Source organism: Chenopodium album, chromosome 23 (genome assembly GCF_948465745.1).
Source record: "Chenopodium album chromosome 23, dcCheAlbu1.1, whole genome shotgun sequence".
NCBI classification, from domain to species: Eukaryota; Viridiplantae; Streptophyta; class Magnoliopsida; order Caryophyllales; family Amaranthaceae; genus Chenopodium; species Chenopodium album.
The window spans coordinates 32,142,786-32,161,533 of NC_137856.1; the positions used below are offsets into that span (position 1 = coordinate 32,142,786).

The 18,748-nt window shown below is 34.1% G+C and overlaps 3 protein-coding genes across 5 annotated transcripts; 2 read left to right on the forward strand and 1 right to left on the reverse strand.

The window, feature by feature from the left end:
- The first annotated feature begins 407 nt into the window (after positions 1-407).
- On the forward strand, positions 408-1,222 carry LOC145607388 (receptor-like protein 49). Its single transcript, XM_081663057.1, has 2 exons — positions 408-771; positions 900-1,222. The coding sequence occupies exons 1-2, from the start codon at positions 408-410 to the stop codon at positions 1,220-1,222; spliced, it is 687 nt and encodes a 228-aa protein (XP_081519183.1).
- A 596-nt stretch (positions 1,223-1,818) lies between these two features.
- LOC145608094 (2-oxoglutarate and iron-dependent oxygenase domain-containing protein CP2-like) lies at positions 1,819-8,048 on the reverse strand. Of its 3 annotated transcripts, none has more exons than XM_081663695.1 (10): positions 7,684-8,048; positions 7,522-7,563; positions 5,779-5,955; positions 5,539-5,689; positions 5,424-5,441; positions 5,240-5,326; positions 4,777-4,901; positions 3,104-3,222; positions 2,492-2,603; positions 1,819-2,114 (listed from the first exon to the last, which is right to left on the reverse strand). In XM_081663695.1, exons 1-10 carry the CDS (start codon positions 7,987-7,989, stop codon positions 2,079-2,081), a joined length of 1,173 nt encoding a protein of 390 aa, XP_081519821.1. In that variant the 5' UTR covers positions 7,990-8,048; the 3' UTR covers positions 1,819-2,078. The 3 variants fall into 3 exon arrangements, with proteins under 3 accessions (XP_081519821.1, XP_081519820.1, XP_081519822.1); XM_081663694.1 differs by having other exon boundaries at positions 7,522-7,569; XM_081663696.1 differs by lacking the exon at positions 5,424-5,441 and having other exon boundaries at positions 7,522-7,569.
- Positions 8,049-11,426: 3,378 nt separating this feature from the next.
- LOC145608538 (uncharacterized) lies at positions 11,427-18,603 on the forward strand. The gene is made up of 16 exons (XM_081664153.1): positions 11,427-11,641; positions 11,737-11,820; positions 12,671-12,744; positions 12,827-12,860; positions 13,786-13,844; positions 14,026-14,140; positions 14,282-14,319; positions 14,799-14,896; positions 15,537-15,592; positions 15,744-16,032; positions 16,216-16,331; positions 16,551-16,607; positions 16,934-16,999; positions 17,384-17,458; positions 17,614-17,708; positions 18,241-18,603. The coding sequence occupies exons 1-15, from the start codon at positions 11,486-11,488 to the stop codon at positions 17,668-17,670; spliced, it is 1,374 nt and encodes a 457-aa protein (XP_081520279.1). The 5' UTR covers positions 11,427-11,485; the 3' UTR covers positions 17,671-17,708; positions 18,241-18,603.
- Positions 18,604-18,748: the final 145 nt, after the last annotated feature.

The following is an 18,748-nucleotide window of genomic DNA, read 5'->3' on the forward strand; positions in this document are numbered from 1 at the left end:
TAGATGAAACATCAATTTAAAACTAATGACTTCCAAAGTTCCAAGTCAAAAAGTTAGTAAATTTTCCAGAAAAAATAAGTGCATATTTTCCACTTTAAACTTATAATGACCGACCTCGTGATATTGATATTCTTCAGTTTGACAATTTCTTACCGAAATGATAGCAATATCTACCGTGTATGTGCATAACTCCATGCAACCAAATTCAACCGTCTTTGTTACGTTGCATTATTATTTATGGAAAGGTAGTTGTCCTTTGTAAGTACTAGCTTAGCCACTATACTTCATGTTTGAGCATATACCTTAAGTTGTATAAATAGTTGAATATCAACAACGTTTTCATTCATTCACAAACAACTCTCCTACTCCTAGTACCCCACGTGTACTGCTTCACTCTTATCTCCAAAATGAAAACAATTCCACTCATTTCTTCTTCTTGGCCTTTTCTCTTAATCTTGATTGTTTGGCTGTGCACTTGCTGTTGTACACCTTTTGTTTCTTGCCAATGTCTCCACGATCAAAAGTCTTTACTGCTCGAGTTAAAGAACAATCTTACATTCTATCCTTTCGCTTTAGACCAGCTTGAGGGGTGGAATCAAAGCACTGATTGCTGCCACTGGAGCGGTGTCACATGTGACAACTCCAATGGTCGAGTCATTGGGCTTGATTTGAGTGGCAAATCTATCATTGGTGGCATCGACAACTCAAGTAGTTTGTTTCATCTTCAGTTCCTTCAGAGCTTGAATTTGGCTAACAATAATGGGTTGCAAGGTGAATTCCATCAAAAATTGGCACACTGACAAGCCTCACTTACCTCAATTTGTCCGGGGTAGGCTTCAGCGGACAGGTACCTATTGGAATATCACAACTTGTCAATTTAGTTGTCCTTCATATATCAGGTTCACCGTTATACATGAAGAAGCCAAATTTGGCAACAATCATTCGAAACCTGACTTATATCAAAGAACTCTATCTTGATGGTATCCATAATTCAGCCATGGGGGGTAAATGGTGCCAAGCGTTATCATCATCGCCCCCTCACCTTCAAGTCTTGAGCATGTCCAATTGTGACTTGAAGGGTGAAATCCACAAGTCCCTTTCAAGTCTCCACCATCTTTCCGTAATTATACTCGATGACAACGAATTTTCAAGCATAGCTTCTTCCCAGATAGGTTATATTGACTTGAGCAACAATAGCTTGGAAGGGCCAATAGTTTATTAGTTTGTAAAACTTTAAAAGTTGTACAAGTATAAAGGCATGATACTATTTCTAGTTATTGTTGCCGCTTTCAGTCTAACTAATCCCTCCGCAATAGTCTAATTTACATTGCGTTCTTAAATGGAACCATGGTCATTTCTGGTTAACATCACTCAGTTAAGCTAATGCTTCAAATTAAATTACGGGCTTATCATCCCGTCATAGCGGATACCTAATATCCAAAATTCTGACTGCTATTGTAAACTAGTACTACTGAATTTGAGCCAGCTTGAATCACTAGATTTCTCCTGCAATAGAGTTATACCTCAACAGCTTGTCTAGACTACTTAAACTTATCCTTCCACTAGCTGTCAGGTTAGCTCGCAACAAGCACCCAGCTTCAGTAATTTACGCTGAACCCTATTTTGTGATAAACCCGAATGTAAGCTAAATCCAATAGAGGAAATAATTTCTAGAATCTGACCAAACATTGATGCATCTGAAATATCAAATGCGGAAAATAAATAAGAAAAAGAAACTGCTCCTCCCATACAAAGTTCACAAACCAATGACTATTTTCGAAACTACTACTCCGTAGAAAAATATGAGGAAGCATCTGATGCAAAAAGGATACAATGCTCCTCTCACATTATGAAAGCATGTGCAAAAGACACATGGGAGGCTGAGTACTCGGTGAGTTAGCCAATCCGAAGAGTATGGCTACAACATACACGAGACATACAAGAATATGAAGACCCAAATTTACAACAAAATCATACGGCAAGACCTTTACTCCTTACTGCTAAATATTGACAATATTAATAATTTTCTCTATTAGGATGACCCCGGTTTTTACAAGGTGACCATAGATACAAGTGGCTTAGGATGTTGATTCCCCTTCCTTCTTCAACAATTCCTGTAACAACACGGTGCGATACATGATAATTTAGCATTCAGCTCTCATATAATCCCTCTATTTAATACAGAGTATAACACACTTTCTTACAGTAAGCTTTAGCTAATAATTACAGCTTTATGTTAGTTATTGATATAAAAAGCAAAATATCATTATGAAAAAACTTTTAGATGAACCCTAATACTATCCATAATTTTGTATACATACTTCTATTTTTGAGTAATTACTAATTAGTGGTTGAAAGTAAAAATTCCAAAAGATGTGCAAGCCTTGTACTATAACAGAGGAACTTTTAAGGAGACTAGAAACCACAACAGCTTTAAAGGAGAAAGGCAAAAGGAACTTTAAAAGATGTAGATGCATGGCAGTTAATCTACCTCTTTCATTGCAGAAATTGACAGCTGCTGCCTAACTTTCTTCTCCCGTTGACACTCCCCACACCAGCTAGAGAAATCCGTCTGATATTTCTTCAGTTCCCGGAAGACAGCACTGCGTCAACAAATCAGAGGGGTAAATAATAGTAGAAATTGTGCATTTCTAGCGCTGACCATGCACCACATAGTAGTCCACCTTGGTCAAAACGGATAGTGCTGCTTAATTATATAATCATCAACTACGCTCTTCAGACAACCACAGATGACAGGAATTGTGAGAGCCAAACAAACGCAATAAATTGTGATACGCTATGGATAATACATGTTACATTAAAAATTAAAATAAAAAGGCGAAATGAGTGGTTAACCTCAAATTTTAGCAAATTTATGATGGAACCAGGAAAGACACACCTCAAAATCCGACTAGGATGACTAATTTGGAAGACATGATTATTTTTATCATAGGATTGCAGCAACAATGTTCTCATTTTAAGAAGGTAACTATTATTAACACCATTCTTCTTTCCAAAAGGTCAAAATAGTTTCCTTTTGGAAATGTGAAATTTACAATTTAAAACCAGCAATTTACACACAATGTCTAAGCAACTGATATACCTTCTGCACCATAAAATCAAGTTGACCCTCCTCCCTTGGGTAGTGGCTCGAGCCCCATGGCGATGGCGACCACGATGAAGAATAGCACGTCCAGGAACATGGGAGTAATCCAATGATTCCTGAACCAAACAGAAATGATTTGAGTAAGAAAGTGCCACCCATGGCACCACATGGAAATCAGAAGGAAAATCTACAATACAATTATTATGACCCAAAAACATTTATAAGATGTCCACAGGAGAGCAATACTTTCAAAAAGTACAAATGCAGAAGAAATATTAAAGTAGTGAGAAGACCATAAATGCAAGAGCCGAAGCATTGAAATAACTACTTCATAATTGATCCCAAAAACACTTATTTGCTTCCCACATTTTCATCCACATGCTCCTCTGTCCTATAAATTGGTGTAAACATCCTTCTCAAGACTCCATGTAGCTTTACAGGCTAAATCGTTAAAAGAAACATAATGCAAGTTATGTAGCTCTATTAAGTAACTGGAAACAAAAATATAGTGTGAGCAAAGGACAGAATCTGTCGCTACAAAGTGGATATTAAGAATTATTTGAAAAAAAAAAACTTATTGACAGTCAAATGTTTAAAGCCCAAGAGATAACTGCAGTAAAATATGCAAGTGAAATAGATGAAGTGCAGCAGCTCTGTAGGGAAAGAAAAATAAAAAATGCAACAGCTTCAAAGGGGACATGCCAAGGGAAAGAAAAATAAGAAATGCAACAACTTCAAAGGGGACTTGCCAACTATGCCAAGTGAATAAAGTGTGATTAATTGATTATAATTAGCTGCCTGAGTAATGACAAAATAAAATACAGGAATCTCCGAATCTGAGATTTTGATGACATAATAGTCGAGATTGGTTTGAAACCAACATAAAAATTAAAAAATTTGGGGGGGAGGGTGCTAAATGGGTTACAAGAGAGGATGGAATATAAACCTTTGTTATTCTCAGATCAGAGTTTCAGTTACAGCTTAGAAGATTAAGATAAATTATGACTAAATGACTGACGGATTATAAGAAGGCAATAATTATAGATTCAATTTATCTCTCACTAACTCCCCTTAGGGTCTCATGTTTGGCTTTGCATTTTCATGCCAAAATCCAGCACATATTGCTATCGCTGCTTAAATTTCCATCTCCAGTTCAGTGCCCAACTAGGATTGAGCTCCAGACAAAGTTTGGAAACAATTATGTCTAATAATAGAATTCTTTACAAGAATTAAACATACTTATTCTATTGTCTAAAATATCAAAAGTCAACATTGCTCATGCCTTTGCCAACCAATAAGATCAACTTCCAAAGCGTCTAATATATCCAGTGAGCAGCACTACTTTGTAAATAAACTCTTATAAACAAATATATATGTGAAGGTGATATTCTAAAAATTCACATTTTTCCACAACATAACCTCAGAAAAAAATAAATTATCTTGTTGACCTGATGACCTCTTAAAATATGTTGTATTTATGCTGCTGCAGCCTAAGTGCATTTGTTGTCATCAAGAATGGTAACCAGAACCTCTAATGCATGATTTACATTAACTTCATGTCTATAAGTACATATTATATTATAGTTTCAAAGAAAAAGCTTACATAGAATTGAATATAGAAGAAAAAATTGATCTTCTTTCATTAAAAGAAAAGCTCAAATGGCAAGTACCTCAGCCTGTGTTTCTGTATTAACATGTTTCTCACATCTAACACCTCGAAAGAACAATTCTCCACCAGAAAACTCCTGGCCTAAGCATACATTCAAAGTGACTTCAGCATCATCCACATGAAAACCTGTGAATCAAAAAATTACTATGATGCAACCAAAAAAAGATAAAGTCACCAAAATTGATTCAACAGCAAAATTTCCCAGTTGCAACCAGCTAAATTTTTATTTTACTAGCATTCATCAGCAAAAATAAGCTCAGAAACCTACTTTAGAAAAGAGTCTTCAAAAAAAGAAATATATTAAAAGGACTTGAACAGGACTCCATTCAGACAAGATTATATGAAGGCTATGAATAGAAACATCAAGCCCGCAAGCAAAAGTAATTAATAGATTATCAAGCGCCATATGAATCCTAGAGAAAAAGTACATGTTAGAACTTTCAAGTGAGCGGCTGAACACTTACCTAAGTCAATATCCTTATGAATTCCATATTGGACAACAAATCCATGATGAGAAATTAAACTGGATCCACCAACTTCAGGGTAGAAAACTGCATGCAGATTTAGTCACACATTAGTATCTTCAAAAACATGCTTCTGTCTTAGGCAATTGAACATTCTTGAAACACTTAGAAAATTATGTATTACCAACTTCGGGGAAGAAAACTGCATACAGATTTAGCCACACATTAGTATCTTCATAAACATGCTTCTATCCTAGGAATCTGAATATTCTTAAAACACTAAGAAAAATATGCATTACCTTTAGAGATGGGACGTACAAAATCCTCCATTAGTTTATGAAGCATAGTTTCCATGCCAAAGTCGTCAAGAACAGCACCATAATTATTCATTGTATTTGGCCGCATGATTTTGCATTTTGAGTCACAAACCCACTTTTCAATATTTTCTACCTAGGCAAGAGATTTCTATCAAGTAAGACAAAAAAAACCAAACAAATTGAAACTAACATGACAAACAAACATTAATTCTGCCGATATACCTCCTTCAGTAACAAATCACAGAACTGAGGCTGTAGAATATCAAAGGTAAAAATCCCAGGTGCAGGCTCAGACATTATACTTCGAAAACTTTCTTCTGTATTATCATGAATTGCTTTAAGAAACGAGGGGACAAAGAAGTTCGTAGCATGCATGCTATACAGCTCTTTGTGAAGTGGCTGCAGACAGAAAGCAAACTTAAGTTACAGGATTTTTTTTTTTTTTTTTTTTTTTTTAAAGAAATAGGTAAGAATCAGGTATTCCCAAGAGAAGAATCAGGTCTGATTGTTGGATCTTATTTTTACCTTATTTAATTTTATTTCCCAAAAAAAAATAGATTAGGATAAGTTCAAATATAATAAGATTAGAAAGACAAAAAATGTTTAGAAAACCCAGAAAAAATAATTCAGAAAAAATTAAATGAGCCAATCAAAGCTTAATACTAGATCAGAGGACGTCAAAAGTTCGAAATAGGATGCTGGAAAAACAGTCTTAAACACAACAAAATGAATCACAAAGGTAGTGAAAATAGGAACAGAAAAAAGAACAGGATAATAGTTATAGAAAAATCTAATTAAAAAGTGCATTAACGCATCAGCAGAACCCATTTTCTTCACAGAAATCCTCCGTATTTAATTGTTAATCAGTATAAATACACCTCAAACTACCTCTGAAATCTAAGGTACAAAGTACTGCAACTGACTGTTAAATAAACATAGACCTTCTCATGCTCAGTTGCTCACAGGTCAAGTAACCTAACTTCACAAAATCAGATTTCATAATTGTATTCTTCTAGGATCCTTTTAGTACTATACTCAAACATCAACACCACCAAAACCACAGGTAGGTACCAAAAGAGGTATCCTAAAAATCTATTACATCAAATCATGTAGACAAAGCAATCTAGACAAGAAAGAATGCTAGCAGTGCCATTTATCAATGAAATGTCAAATTGTATTGATAATCCTATTCTTATTACAAAAAAGATGGTTCACCCTTCTCCCTCGCCAAAGAATTTACAAAACCATCAAAAGGAAAAGATGACAGGGTGACTTCATAGAAGTTACAGAGGAACCAGAATCTGAAATCCTACATACCCTGTATATAAAAATTCAAAAGCACCTAGCAACCTACGTATGGATAGCAATGATACATTTTCTCCTCCAATTCAAAAAAATCTCAAAGGTTTTGCAAAACTATTGTACGTAATCATCCCACTATCAATAGAAAGTTGTCAATTTGCCATATTTTTTAATCCCCTCACAATTAAGAAGACAACAATTCCGCTAATAAGCCCAATAAAATTGATGTATCATTCTATATGGCAGCATTCAGAAGAATAACATTGCAAACCATCACTATTTTAAAGGTGACAACTTTTAGCAGGACATCCTAATATGGACATACATCTAATATTTCTACATAAATGGAGACAAACCTATAATCCTGCCTTGTTCAAATCACATATAGCAAGAACAACGGCCTAATCCCCTAACGAATCACTCGTCTTCACATTAACCTTGACCCCCAATTTTCTATGCTTAACCATAACTAAACCCTAGATATATCGACATCCAATTCGAAACCAATTCCACATTCCATCAACCAAAATTCAAAACTCACACCTCATCATTTCCAAACAATTCCATTAATCAAACACACAAGCTTTAACAACAATACTACAATCAACAATTTCACATCATCAAAGAATTCCTCAAACACCAAGAACTTAACAACAAATTTACCTGATAATTCGAAATAATCTTCTGCCTGTATTCCCGATGCTTCTGAGCCTTATTAAAAACATAAAACCAAACAAAATCGAAAAACAACACATCAAATCAACAAAATTCCCAAAATCAAAAACAAAAACCCAAAATCCAACCAACAATCATCACAAATCTCACCCTAATTCTTTCTCCTTCAGGCGAATACTTGAACAAAATATCCCGCATAAAATGAAGCTTAGAATCACGAGAAGAGCTCAACAACGAAGGAGGCAAGTAACGTTCAAGACAGGTAAAAAGCATAGGATCGTACTCCAATGGTAGGTCATCGTAATTGTCGGGTTTGTGCTCTTTGTTAGGGTTCAACGAAAGACAGAAAGTTGGCGCCGAAGAAAGCGTGACTCCATTGCCGTTGATGTTGCCGTTGACGGCGGTGATCGCCGGCGATTGGTCTTTTCTCCGATCAAATGCGCCGTCGACGGACATGGTAATGGCGATGGTGGTGGAGGAGAGGTGTTGAGTGGAGAGGAGAAGAGATTTTTAATTGTTTTTCTCAATTTTTTTCCCGTTGGTGCAAGTTAGGGTTTTGTCTCTTTTTCTTATTTTTTATTTTTATTTTTATTTTTTGTAGATAGATTTTAGGAAGGATAGGAAGAAAAACATAAAATAATTACAATATGTAAGGGCTTGTTTGGCATCATTTTTGGTTTTCAGTTTTCTGTTTTTTTGAAAACTAAAAACCAAAAACAGGAAACAAGAAAAAGGTGTTTTCACTTTTCTGTTGTCAGTTTTCAAAATTATCATGATTTTAATAAGTCTAAATAATTTTTGATTCATTATGTGACATATATAATGTACTTTTAAAAAACAAAAAACCAAAAAACAGAAAACCACATCGATGCCAAACGAACCCTAAGTTTCCTATTCTGGTTTTGTGGGAGGGTTGCATAACCACGTAGCGTAACCGTTATGATCGGAAATATTTACTCGGGTATGGAGTATATACTTTGAGAAGAAAGAAAATTTGAGCTTGATGAATAATGTCATGTGAAAAAAAATTTTGATATACCATGATGAATTTTATAGGAAAGAAAATATATTAATATTAAATGTATCTTCTCTTTTATATATTTTTTGTTAGAGGATGAACTCTATAACCTCAGGTTGGTTGCTGAGTAATTTTCTTAACAAAGTTATTCTTAAATTTAGTTGAGTAAGACGTATTGTCATCTTTGGCACTTAGGAAAACATTAAATTTGTAGACCGTTATTCTCGTACTTAGATTTTAAAATAATTATCTATTTTATTTTAACACTTCCGCTAGCTTATGTCAAATGAGCTCATTTATTATAATTCCCAATATAAAAATCACAATTAAGGAAATTTTAGTTATGTAACGGTTTATCATTGATCAAAAGCTTTATCCTAAACTTAGTAACATGGATACTTTTGTTTAACATAGCTAAGAGATATAGTAACATGGATACTTAAATCTAGGAAGTAGGAACTTTTGGCTAGTATAATTAATGAAAAAGATATCAAATACGAGTACAAACTACAAATCAAAGTGCGAATAATTATTGAGGTTGGTAAAACATATTGTCCATGTTAATGGTTTGTCATAAGTGTTAGCTTTGTTTGGGTTGATCTGAGATACCCAAAGTGAAATTGATATCAATTATTGAGGTACATTACTCATAATGAAAATCCAAAATAGAAGCCACAACTCAAGAAGAGTAGAATAATGCGAAGTATTGTGAAACCTTAGACAAAATTAAAGACTGGAATAGTCAGCTGGTCCTTCGACTTTCAGGTGTGAGAGACTTTCGTAAATGTCCCCCCTTATAGAACAAGGCTTTAAAAAAAAGTGAGCTCTTAGAGAGAGTAGGAATTTCTTATATGCAATAATAAAATCTTTATTTGTGAAATCATATTTATATTACTCTATGTTTAATAGAGTAAAAAGTTCTAACATGAACACCACAAATAATTAAAATTAACTTTTTTTTAAAACCAACAAAGTACCAATATAAATAATATTACATTAAATAATTTCACTTTAATTAAAATAATTTCACTTTAATTAAAATAATTTCAGCTAATTAAAAATAAGTTCAAATTGATAAAATAATTCCAGTTTAGTAAATTTAGTAACTGTAAAGAAGATATATAGCTTAAAATCAGTAAAAAAAAATTTTAGTTTAGCAAAAATAATTTTATTTCAGTATATTAATTTTAGTTTAGCAAAAATAATTTAACTTCAGCAAAAATAATTTAACTTCAATAAAATTAATTTAAGTTCAACAAAAATAAAGTAAACCGAACAAAGTCTAACTCATTTTCTCATTCTAAATTTTCTCAACTAAGGCCCGGTTCACTTCACGTTTTTTTTTTTTTTTTTTTTTTGCTAAACTGAAATCATAATAACTGAGCTAAAATTATTTTTGCTGAACTTAATTTATTTTACGGAACTGAATTAATTAAACTGAACTGACATTATTTTTGTTGAACTGAAATTATTTTGACTAATTTTCTATTATAATTCTTCTTTATAGTTACTATATTTTACTGAACATAACTTAATTATACTAAACTGAAATTATTTTTACTAAATTGAAATTAATTTTATACTCCCTCTGTTTTAAATACTTGTTTCACTTTTCATTTTCGGCCATTTAAATATTTTCTCCATTTCCTTATTTAGAAAACTTTTACAATGTTTACTACGTAATTCATTTCACTAGTGAACTCAACATAAATCATATTTTATTAATTTCATATTCTCTCTTTTCCAATTCTCTCTTTTTTTTTTTTTTTTTTTATAATTCTTCTACCTACCCCCACTACCTTATTTTAAAACTTTCTCCAATTTAGCCTACAAAAATGAAAAACGAATGGAGTATTTTTTTTTTTTTTAAAGATGAAGTAAACCGAACGAAAACATTCCATAAATATAAAGTGAAATGCTAAATACCGCCGTCCAAATTTATCGCCACCGCCATCATTTTGAGCAAATTGACAATTTTGCCCTTATTAAACCCAAACCCATTTTTCAGCCTTATTTTTTTCCCTCTTCTCAAACACCAACCACTCACCTTTCTTACCACACAACCACCACATATTTGAGAATTACCGGGAAGCAATTGGCGGCGGTGCTCAAGCAGCGGTGGCGACTTCGACGACGGAATGGGTGGAAGGAAGGTAAGTAGTTTCCGGTTTGCTTATTTATTTATTTTTAATATGTAATAGGTAGCGGTAACCGAAGGTGAAAACCGGTTGCCAGCACCGGTAACCGGCAACCTAATCCGGTTGACTGCAGCCGGTAACCGATTATTACCTCCGGTTACCATGGTGGGCAACCGGTTTTCACCTCCGGTTACCAGCCACCATATTTATTTATTTATTTATTTTTTTTGAAGAAAACTAATCAATTTTTTAATTGGGCTTCGGTAACCGGTTTTGGCCTCCGGTTACCATGGACGGTAACCGGATTTGACCTCTGGTTGACCGTGGTGACCGGAGCCCAAATCCGGTTACCATGGACGGTAACCGGATTTGACCTCCGGTTGACCGTGGTTACCGGAGCCCAAATCCGGTTACCGTGGAGCTGCGGTTGACCCCCGATTCTTTTTCCGTCGAGCCACCTCTATCACCATCCATTTCTTGTCGACTTTCGTTGTCGTTGTAGCTTTCCGGTGTTAATGTTAGAGAATGAAATGGAAAAAAAAAAGTTAATAAGGGCAAAATCGTCAGTTTACTTGAAATGATGGCGGTGGCGATAAATTTGGACGGCGATATTTAACACCCCCAATAAAAATTACTAGGGCGGTCAATTTATTATTACAGTGTTCCCGAGTGTGATCGATCATACATTACTCCGTAATTCAGAAGCATCAAACTGGAGAAACACAACACGTAAAACTTTTCAGCAGTTAAGTGTTAACGCAGAATATCAGAGGAGAGAGAAACTGAGAAAGTGAAGATGAAGAAAGACAAAGGAGTTGCATTTCCTGCGCCCAGTTCCAATGGCAGTCAAGAACCAGATGATAATCATAGCAATGATTTCCCCGATGATGCCAATCCTCGCCCTTTTCGATTTGCCGCTCGTAACGCTTCTTCCAAATACGATTTTGTCAAGGTTTAAATCAATGATTTTAATTCAATTTTTGATTCCATTTTTGGTTAATTTGATTTTTAAATTGTGGGGTTGATTATAATTTTTTTGAATATTAGGTTAAAGTTTGGTTGGGTGATAATGCTGATCATTACTATGTTTTATCGAGATTTTTGCTTAGCAGAATGTTGACTGTTACCAAGGTATGATTTTTGATCTTCAGGATGGTTTGTGGTACATGCAATTGTTTTAATTTGAATTGTATGTTATACTTGGTGTATTGTATTGGGTATTTATTAATTGTTATTGTAAATTTGGGTTTGATTGAATTGATTGCATGCAATTGTTCAATGCCAGATAATTGGGTGTTTGTTGATGGTTCTATCAATTACAGATTGAGAGGTTTGAATTTTTTTTGAGGGGGTTGTATAGCCAGAAGGTAAAAGATGTAGGCGGGATTGGATATCGCCGAACTTTAACCAACTAAGATAATTGACATCAGTAGATGGGTATAAGTGAATTGATTGCATGCACTTATGAAATATGATTTGTGCAATATTCATTGGTTACTTATGCTTCAAACCCAATTAGATATAGGCCTTATTTTTTATTTTATCTTATTTATTTATTTTTAATTGGTAAGATACAAGGAGGGCCCTCCGCCCTATCACAGGATTGGGGGATGAGGATTCGAACCCCCACTACTTGTTTTGGGGGATGGAGGGACTGACCATCCCTCCATCTTTAATGTGTTGGATTGTTAAAAAATGCTTTGCGAGGGATCACTCACTTCTTACAAAGCGGTTTGTAGGTTCCTCTTAATTGATAAAATTCTCATGATATAATATTAATATGTTTCAGTGCTCGTGTAGCAGACTTCCTTTTGCAAGCATCTTTGTTTTGTCTAATAGCTGTTGGATTACTACGGTTATATTGCGTAAAATACCGGTCTTGCAGTTTTGTTTGTGATTAAAGACCATGCTTGAGCTCTTGATGTTGAATGTTGTTTTAATAACCTTTGTTTTGATGTTGCATTTTGTTGCACTATCTTAGATTCCTAATCATGTAGCGATCAAGATTGCTTTGGAACTTAAAAAGCTGCTTATCGACAACAGCCTGCTTGATGTGTACGTCATCAGTTGGTTTTTGCTTTAAATGATTTAAGTGTTATTTTCCAAGGAACTAATAAACGATACTGTCATCGTGCAGCTCTCAGAATGACCTGGAGGCCAATCTATTTAAGGTATACATTTTATCGTATGCTCTAATTTTTAGACATCGGTTGATATGATTTTCCCATAATACCTTTCCAACTGATGTCTGTTCAGGGATACGAGAATGCTGAAGCATGTTGAAAAGTAGTTTAAAGTAACATCAACCAACCAATAGAGTTTTAGCTAACAATCTTTTATTCATGGATTTTGATGGTTAGCTAGAGTTGTTTTGTCACATTTATAAATATTGACTTAATACTATTTATGTTGACTTTTTGCAAAGTCTGAGTGCAATCAATTAGTTACATTTTAACTAAAAATGTGTAAAATACTGGGAATAGATTAAGTATCCATTTGTTGACAACAGAGGATAATAAAGTAGAACAGCACAAAAACCAAAGGTGGCAATCAATTTGGGACGCATCAATTATTTGGTTTTCTTGTGCATGTGGTCTGTCTCTGTTCTTTGATTCCCTCTGTTAGTTCTTCGTAGGCACTTATTCTTTCAAATAAGTTTGGAGAGATATGATGTAGTTATTGATTTTGTTGCTTGAAATTACGCATAACTCCGAACATCCACTTCTTACTTGTCTTATTAGCAATGTAAGGCTTTAGATTGAAGAACTTAAACATTATGGCTCTTAGCTCTGTATATTTAGTTTATAGGTAGATTCTGTATTGCTGTTTGATAAAAACTATCAGGGATTTAAACATGAACTCAATGGTCTTATGATCCCAAATTTGATGAGGGATTAAGTATTCTCCAGTAGTCCGGTTTTAAAAAAGTGAATGAAGATCTCTCCCTCTTCGTAGCCTATAGAAATTTTGATGTTATTTGATGTCTTCATGACCATTGCAATAATATATATGGTATCAAATGTATTTACAAACATTAAGATTGACTGTATTCAAAATGTGATTTCATTAAACCTTCTTATAGGACTCTATTTGCAGCTTATGGAACGTAGGGGCTATGGTGAAGAATATATTAATCGTTATAAGATGATGACCAGGTTAGTGCAATGAATATATTATTCATCTTGTTATGAGGTTTATTATCTTCTTTCTATCTAGGGTTTTATTGATCTCGCACTCTCGCGTTTTAGCTATCATTTCTAATTAATGACAGTCAAAAGCACTAAAGTGACAAATTTCTATTTATTTGACTTGTATATCCTTTCATGTTCCTTTTAGGTTTCACCATCAGCGGGTGCCACTGGTCATTCTTGTCTGTGGAACTGCTTGTACTGGGAAATCCACCATTGCTACACAACTTGCACAAAGACTAAATTTACCAAACGTTTTACAGGTGAACCTGGTTACATATTTCTACTAGTATGAATTTCTTTTTGTTTGCTAATGGTGCTTCTTAGAGATTCTGGAGTGGGAAAAAACTTTCCCATGATCTTTCTGTATTGATATCATTCTTATTGCTTTTCTACCATTGCAGACTGATATGGTCTACGAATTGCTTCGCACATCAACAGAGTAATATACTTGCCTTTTCTCACTTTGAATTTGGTATTAACTCATCATCTAACATTTATAAGTTAATCCCGGCATTCAGCTGTCATTTGAACTCTTTTCTTAGGTTTTATTGTGCATGATGGACTGATTTCTGCACTGATCTGACCACACTCATGAGTTGGGAAACACCGAAACATACACACTAACACTCTGAAGATACCCTTAGGAGAAATTATGTGTTAGACAGCAATCATTTATACAAATTACGAGATGACAAAAACAATAAATTATGCAAAATAACCTTTGCACAGTTGTCTCGACAATCTTTGAATTAAATATTTTTATTTATTTATTTATAATTTTGTGAAAGAGCATCTATAAACGTTAATTGTACTTGAAATAATGAAACTGGAGAAAAGATTATTTGTGGTAGTTTCACATAAAAGATTATTTATGGTAGTTTCCACAAATATTTATGCTACTTTTAAAAATATATGCAGGGCTCCGTTGACATCTACACCTGTATGGGCGAGGGAAATTGATTCTTCTGACGAGTTCATCACAGAATTCTGTAGAGAATGCAGGATTGTTCGTAAAGGTGATAACTATCCTAGCTTAAATCTTGTTTTAGTGCATAATAATTTATAAATGTACAAGCATACATATTTTATTATATTTTATTTTTTTTAATGTGAAACTGTCTTCTTTGTTGGATGTTGTGAAAGGAGCTGGAAGGAATTGAAATATTTCTTTTTTCATTTAAAATATTAACATCACCAAGGTGAAGGCACTTGGTAAAAAAGTAGAGTGCATCTTATATATAAATATTTTTCCTTCTATCATTCTTCCCTTTCTTCCATTTTTTATCATAACTTAAAAGCAAGCATAGACCACACCAACATATATAAGTATATATATATATATATATATATATATATATATATATATATATATATATATATATATATATATATTATTTTCCCAATTTTGAGATATTTTCTCCTGCATCATCAAGAATTTTCTGTACTTTTGAGGGTTGTCTGCCTATGGAGAGGGTCTAAAGGGTAGGGAGAATCACATAGCGGGTCTGCTCCTGGTGAGGCTCAAACTGTTTATCTGGGATAGGAAAGATGAACGCAATGCCACCGCTTCATTCTTTGAGGCTCCTTCATGAGTATACTATTAAATTACTTTCTTTATGTAGGATTGTAAATGAGTCTTATCATTCATTTTTTCAGGTTTAGCTGGAGATCTCAAGAAAGCAATGAAAGATGGAAAGCCTATTATAATTGAGGTATTCTTTGCCTTTTTCTTTAATTGTTTGTCACTGATGGACCTTAAAATCTATGGAGGGAAATTAACTTCTTGACCCAAGTGTTACTTTCATGATTAGAAATGGCAATTATGATATGGTTATGCTTTTGTGATTTACATATTTATTTCAGGGAGTACATCTAGATCCTAGCATTTACTTAATGGATGATGATAATAAATTGTCCATGAAAACACAACCAAAAGTTGAAGAGACAAAGGTTGCATCTGATCCAGCAGCTGATAATACCACCTGCCAATTACAAAACCAACCTGCTGATAATGGCAAAATTGGTTCTGGAAGTAGAAGCCTCTGTGCTGAGAATACAAGTTCTGAGGAACCAGCATCTTCTGACCAGATGCATGAAACTCTAAACTTTCTTGCTTCTGTTAATATAGAAGATAGAGCCTCTGATGATAAAGGTTGGCACTTAAATTTTTAAAATATATTTTTCTTTTGCTATATTGAGAAAGAAACTGTTATGTGCTTCTTTGTATAGAATATTTATTTCATTTGGTCATAATATGCTACTTTTGATAGATCTCTCTAAACAATACATTAGTTATTACAGTGTAAGCTTTTCTTACTTCTTTACGGTTTTGCAGTTGAGACTCTCAAAGAAACGAAGATTGATGAAAACGCTCAAACAAAGAAAGAGAGATCTGGGGCTGAACCAATCATTGTACCTATTGTTCTTAAAATGGCTGAATTTGACCATGAGGTATTCTAACGTAGATTACGATGCATTCTGAACCTTTTCTTGTTTGTTTTTTAATAACTTTTTTTGATGCTATTACATTGTATTTATGTGAAAGCTAGGAGTAGTGCATTTTGGCCAGTGTATGTTTGCAGATGCCTTTGGCATGTACTTGCTTTCTTTTTCATAGTAGTATTACTTTTTCCACGGTAACTATAACTGGAGTTATCTTGATTTTTGAAGGCATTACTCGAGGAATGGATCCCAACTCGTACATTCAGTGATAACAGTGTTGTGAAGGTAAATTAATCGATTCTGTTCTTTTGTAAAAGCTATGCTTGCAACTGGCAAGTATCTAGGCTGTCAAATTTCTCCTTCCCATTTTGCTACTGGTTCTTATCACTGCTGAAAATTTTCTGGTCCTTATGTGATACATAGAAGTGTAAACACTTGCTTGAACTTATAATTATTTCTATAATTTTGATATCTGTGCAATTGTATTTGCAGTGTGGTTCTGTTTATGATGTTGCTGTTGATTCCTTCATGAAAGTGATGATATCAAATGATCTCATGTATCAAATTGCTCCTTGGTTTCTAGTTTTGATTACTTATTTACTTTTCTGCAGGATAAAGATAAACTAATGAAGAATTTAAAGATTATTCAAGACTACCTTTGCTCATTTGAGTCTCAGGTATGCTTGTATACCATCCTTTTCCCTCCCCTTTAGGGCTAAAATTATTCATCACCTGACTTTATGAAACTTACAAGGCCACACTTAGTCTTGTGAGTAGTCTGTGATGATTGGCTTGGTCACCCACTTCATGGAGAAAATGGTTTCCTGGGGAGGGTAGCAGATGGATGGTTCTACTTATAAGATCACTAGACAAATTAGGTTACAAGTAATGGTCTTCTAATGTCTAAAGATTTTACCGTTGGATGAAGTTACTTTGTTCAGGTAGGGTGTAAAGGAGATGAAGCATGAGCTGGAGATTTTACTAAACTTAAGAGATTATGTCTTGAGCTTCTTTCATGTCCATTTCTTGGGTTCTTATTTGCTATTCATTTTTTGTTACAGGGTCTTACTGTAGTGAATATATCTGCAACAACTTTTCCCCAAACCTTGGATTGGCTGCACAGCTATCTTCTTCAGGTATGAGCATCTTCCAAGATGATGTATGATGCTGAATGGCAGAGGCCAGAGGCAAAGAAAGAATGCTTGTAGTATAATCACCATTCAGTCATTCACCATAGCCCTAAATGTTGTTTTGTATGCTTTGTTCCCTACTAAGAAGTTTTTTTTACCAGTGCATTGAACAAGGTACATCTTCTGTGTCTACCCCCAAACAACAAGCCAAGAGCTAGAGTGGATGCACGTGTCTATAGTGTTACCCACTTACTCGGTATGTTATATGCTATAAGCTGTACTTTCCATTGACTGTGAATCATCTTTCCATATTGTATTAATTGTCCTTTTTTTAAAAAATAAAAATAAAATAAAAAATTAAGACTTTGAGCTGCCCTGTTCTAGTTAGGAAAGAAAATGAAGTGGATTTCACTAAAGGAACCCAAACCTAAGTCTTTAGATGACCTTCGGATTGCTACAAAATGAGGTTTTAGTAACAATCACTTCACCTGCTTAGATTGATGGCTTTATATGCCTGATGGCCCTGATGGGTGTGTAAACTGTCTACTACCCTAATTATTACTTTCTAGTTTCTAATACTAATCAATCAATCCAAGCCTTAATCCTATATCCGTATAGTCATCCACAAAAATCTTCCTCCACCCCTTATGCAAGTTTCTGATACTAACCGTCTGTAATAAAATCTATAGTGAATGAATTATCTTATACGGAGTACTAATGAATTATTATCTTCCTTTTCACCTTTTTGACTCACACTTTTCCCTTTTTTTTTTTTTTACATGTCACAGGTGATGCTATTATGGTCTTGACGCCATTACTGACCAAGAAACAGATTGAGATTGAATCATCAAGGATGATTTGAACATCAGACAGGGGCGGTTGTTGTATACTTTCTTGTATTAATTTTTATCCATAATAAGTTCTTGAAGGAAATAAGGGTTTTTGTCCAAATAATCCTTGTTAAAGGGTCTCTTAGTTGTATCAAAACAGTGAAAAGATACGAATGTTATGTATTCTCTAGAATTTCCTCAATAAGATGCTAATTTATCTTGTAGAATGTAAGCTCTAACTGTTATATTCAGAACTCAGAAGATGTTTTATGTTGTAAAATTTAAGTCTCTCACTTATATGATCAGGAGATGTTAATATTATGCCGACTATTCACACTGATTTTATCCTACTGCGGAAGTCCAGATGTAGCTATCAACTTTCTTGCCCGGTTGCTTATACATTTACAGATGTAACTACTGATGCAAGTGTTGATGAAGCTACTTTCCTAGGAGTACAATATCCGAG

Excerpts from the sequence above, each read along its gene's own strand:
- LOC145607388 (XM_081663057.1), top strand. The coding sequence starts at position 408 with ATGAAAACAATTCCACTCATTTCTTCTTCTTGGCCTTTTCTCTTAATC. Across the intron at positions 772-899 it reads TAACAATAATGGGTTGCAAG|GTTCACCGTTATACATGAAG; the intron begins GTGAATTCCATC and ends TTCATATATCAG.
- LOC145608094 (XM_081663694.1), bottom strand. The coding sequence starts at position 7,989 with ATGTCCGTCGACGGCGCATTTGATCGGAGAAAAGACCAATCGCCGGCG. Across the intron at positions 4,902-5,239 it reads TCATAAGGATATTGACTTAG|GTTTTCATGTGGATGATGCT; the intron begins GTAAGTGTTCAG and ends TTTGATTCACAG. Across the intron at positions 3,223-4,776 it reads ATACAGAAACACAGGCTGAG|GAATCATTGGATTACTCCCA; the intron begins GTACTTGCCATT and ends TGTTTGGTTCAG.
- LOC145608538 (XM_081664153.1), top strand. The coding sequence starts at position 11,486 with ATGAAGAAAGACAAAGGAGTTGCATTTCCTGCGCCCAGTTCCAATGGC. Across the intron at positions 16,033-16,215 it reads TAGAGCCTCTGATGATAAAG|TTGAGACTCTCAAAGAAACG; the intron begins GTTGGCACTTAA and ends ACGGTTTTGCAG. Across the intron at positions 17,000-17,383 it reads TTTGCTCATTTGAGTCTCAG|GGTCTTACTGTAGTGAATAT; the intron begins GTATGCTTGTAT and ends TTTTTGTTACAG.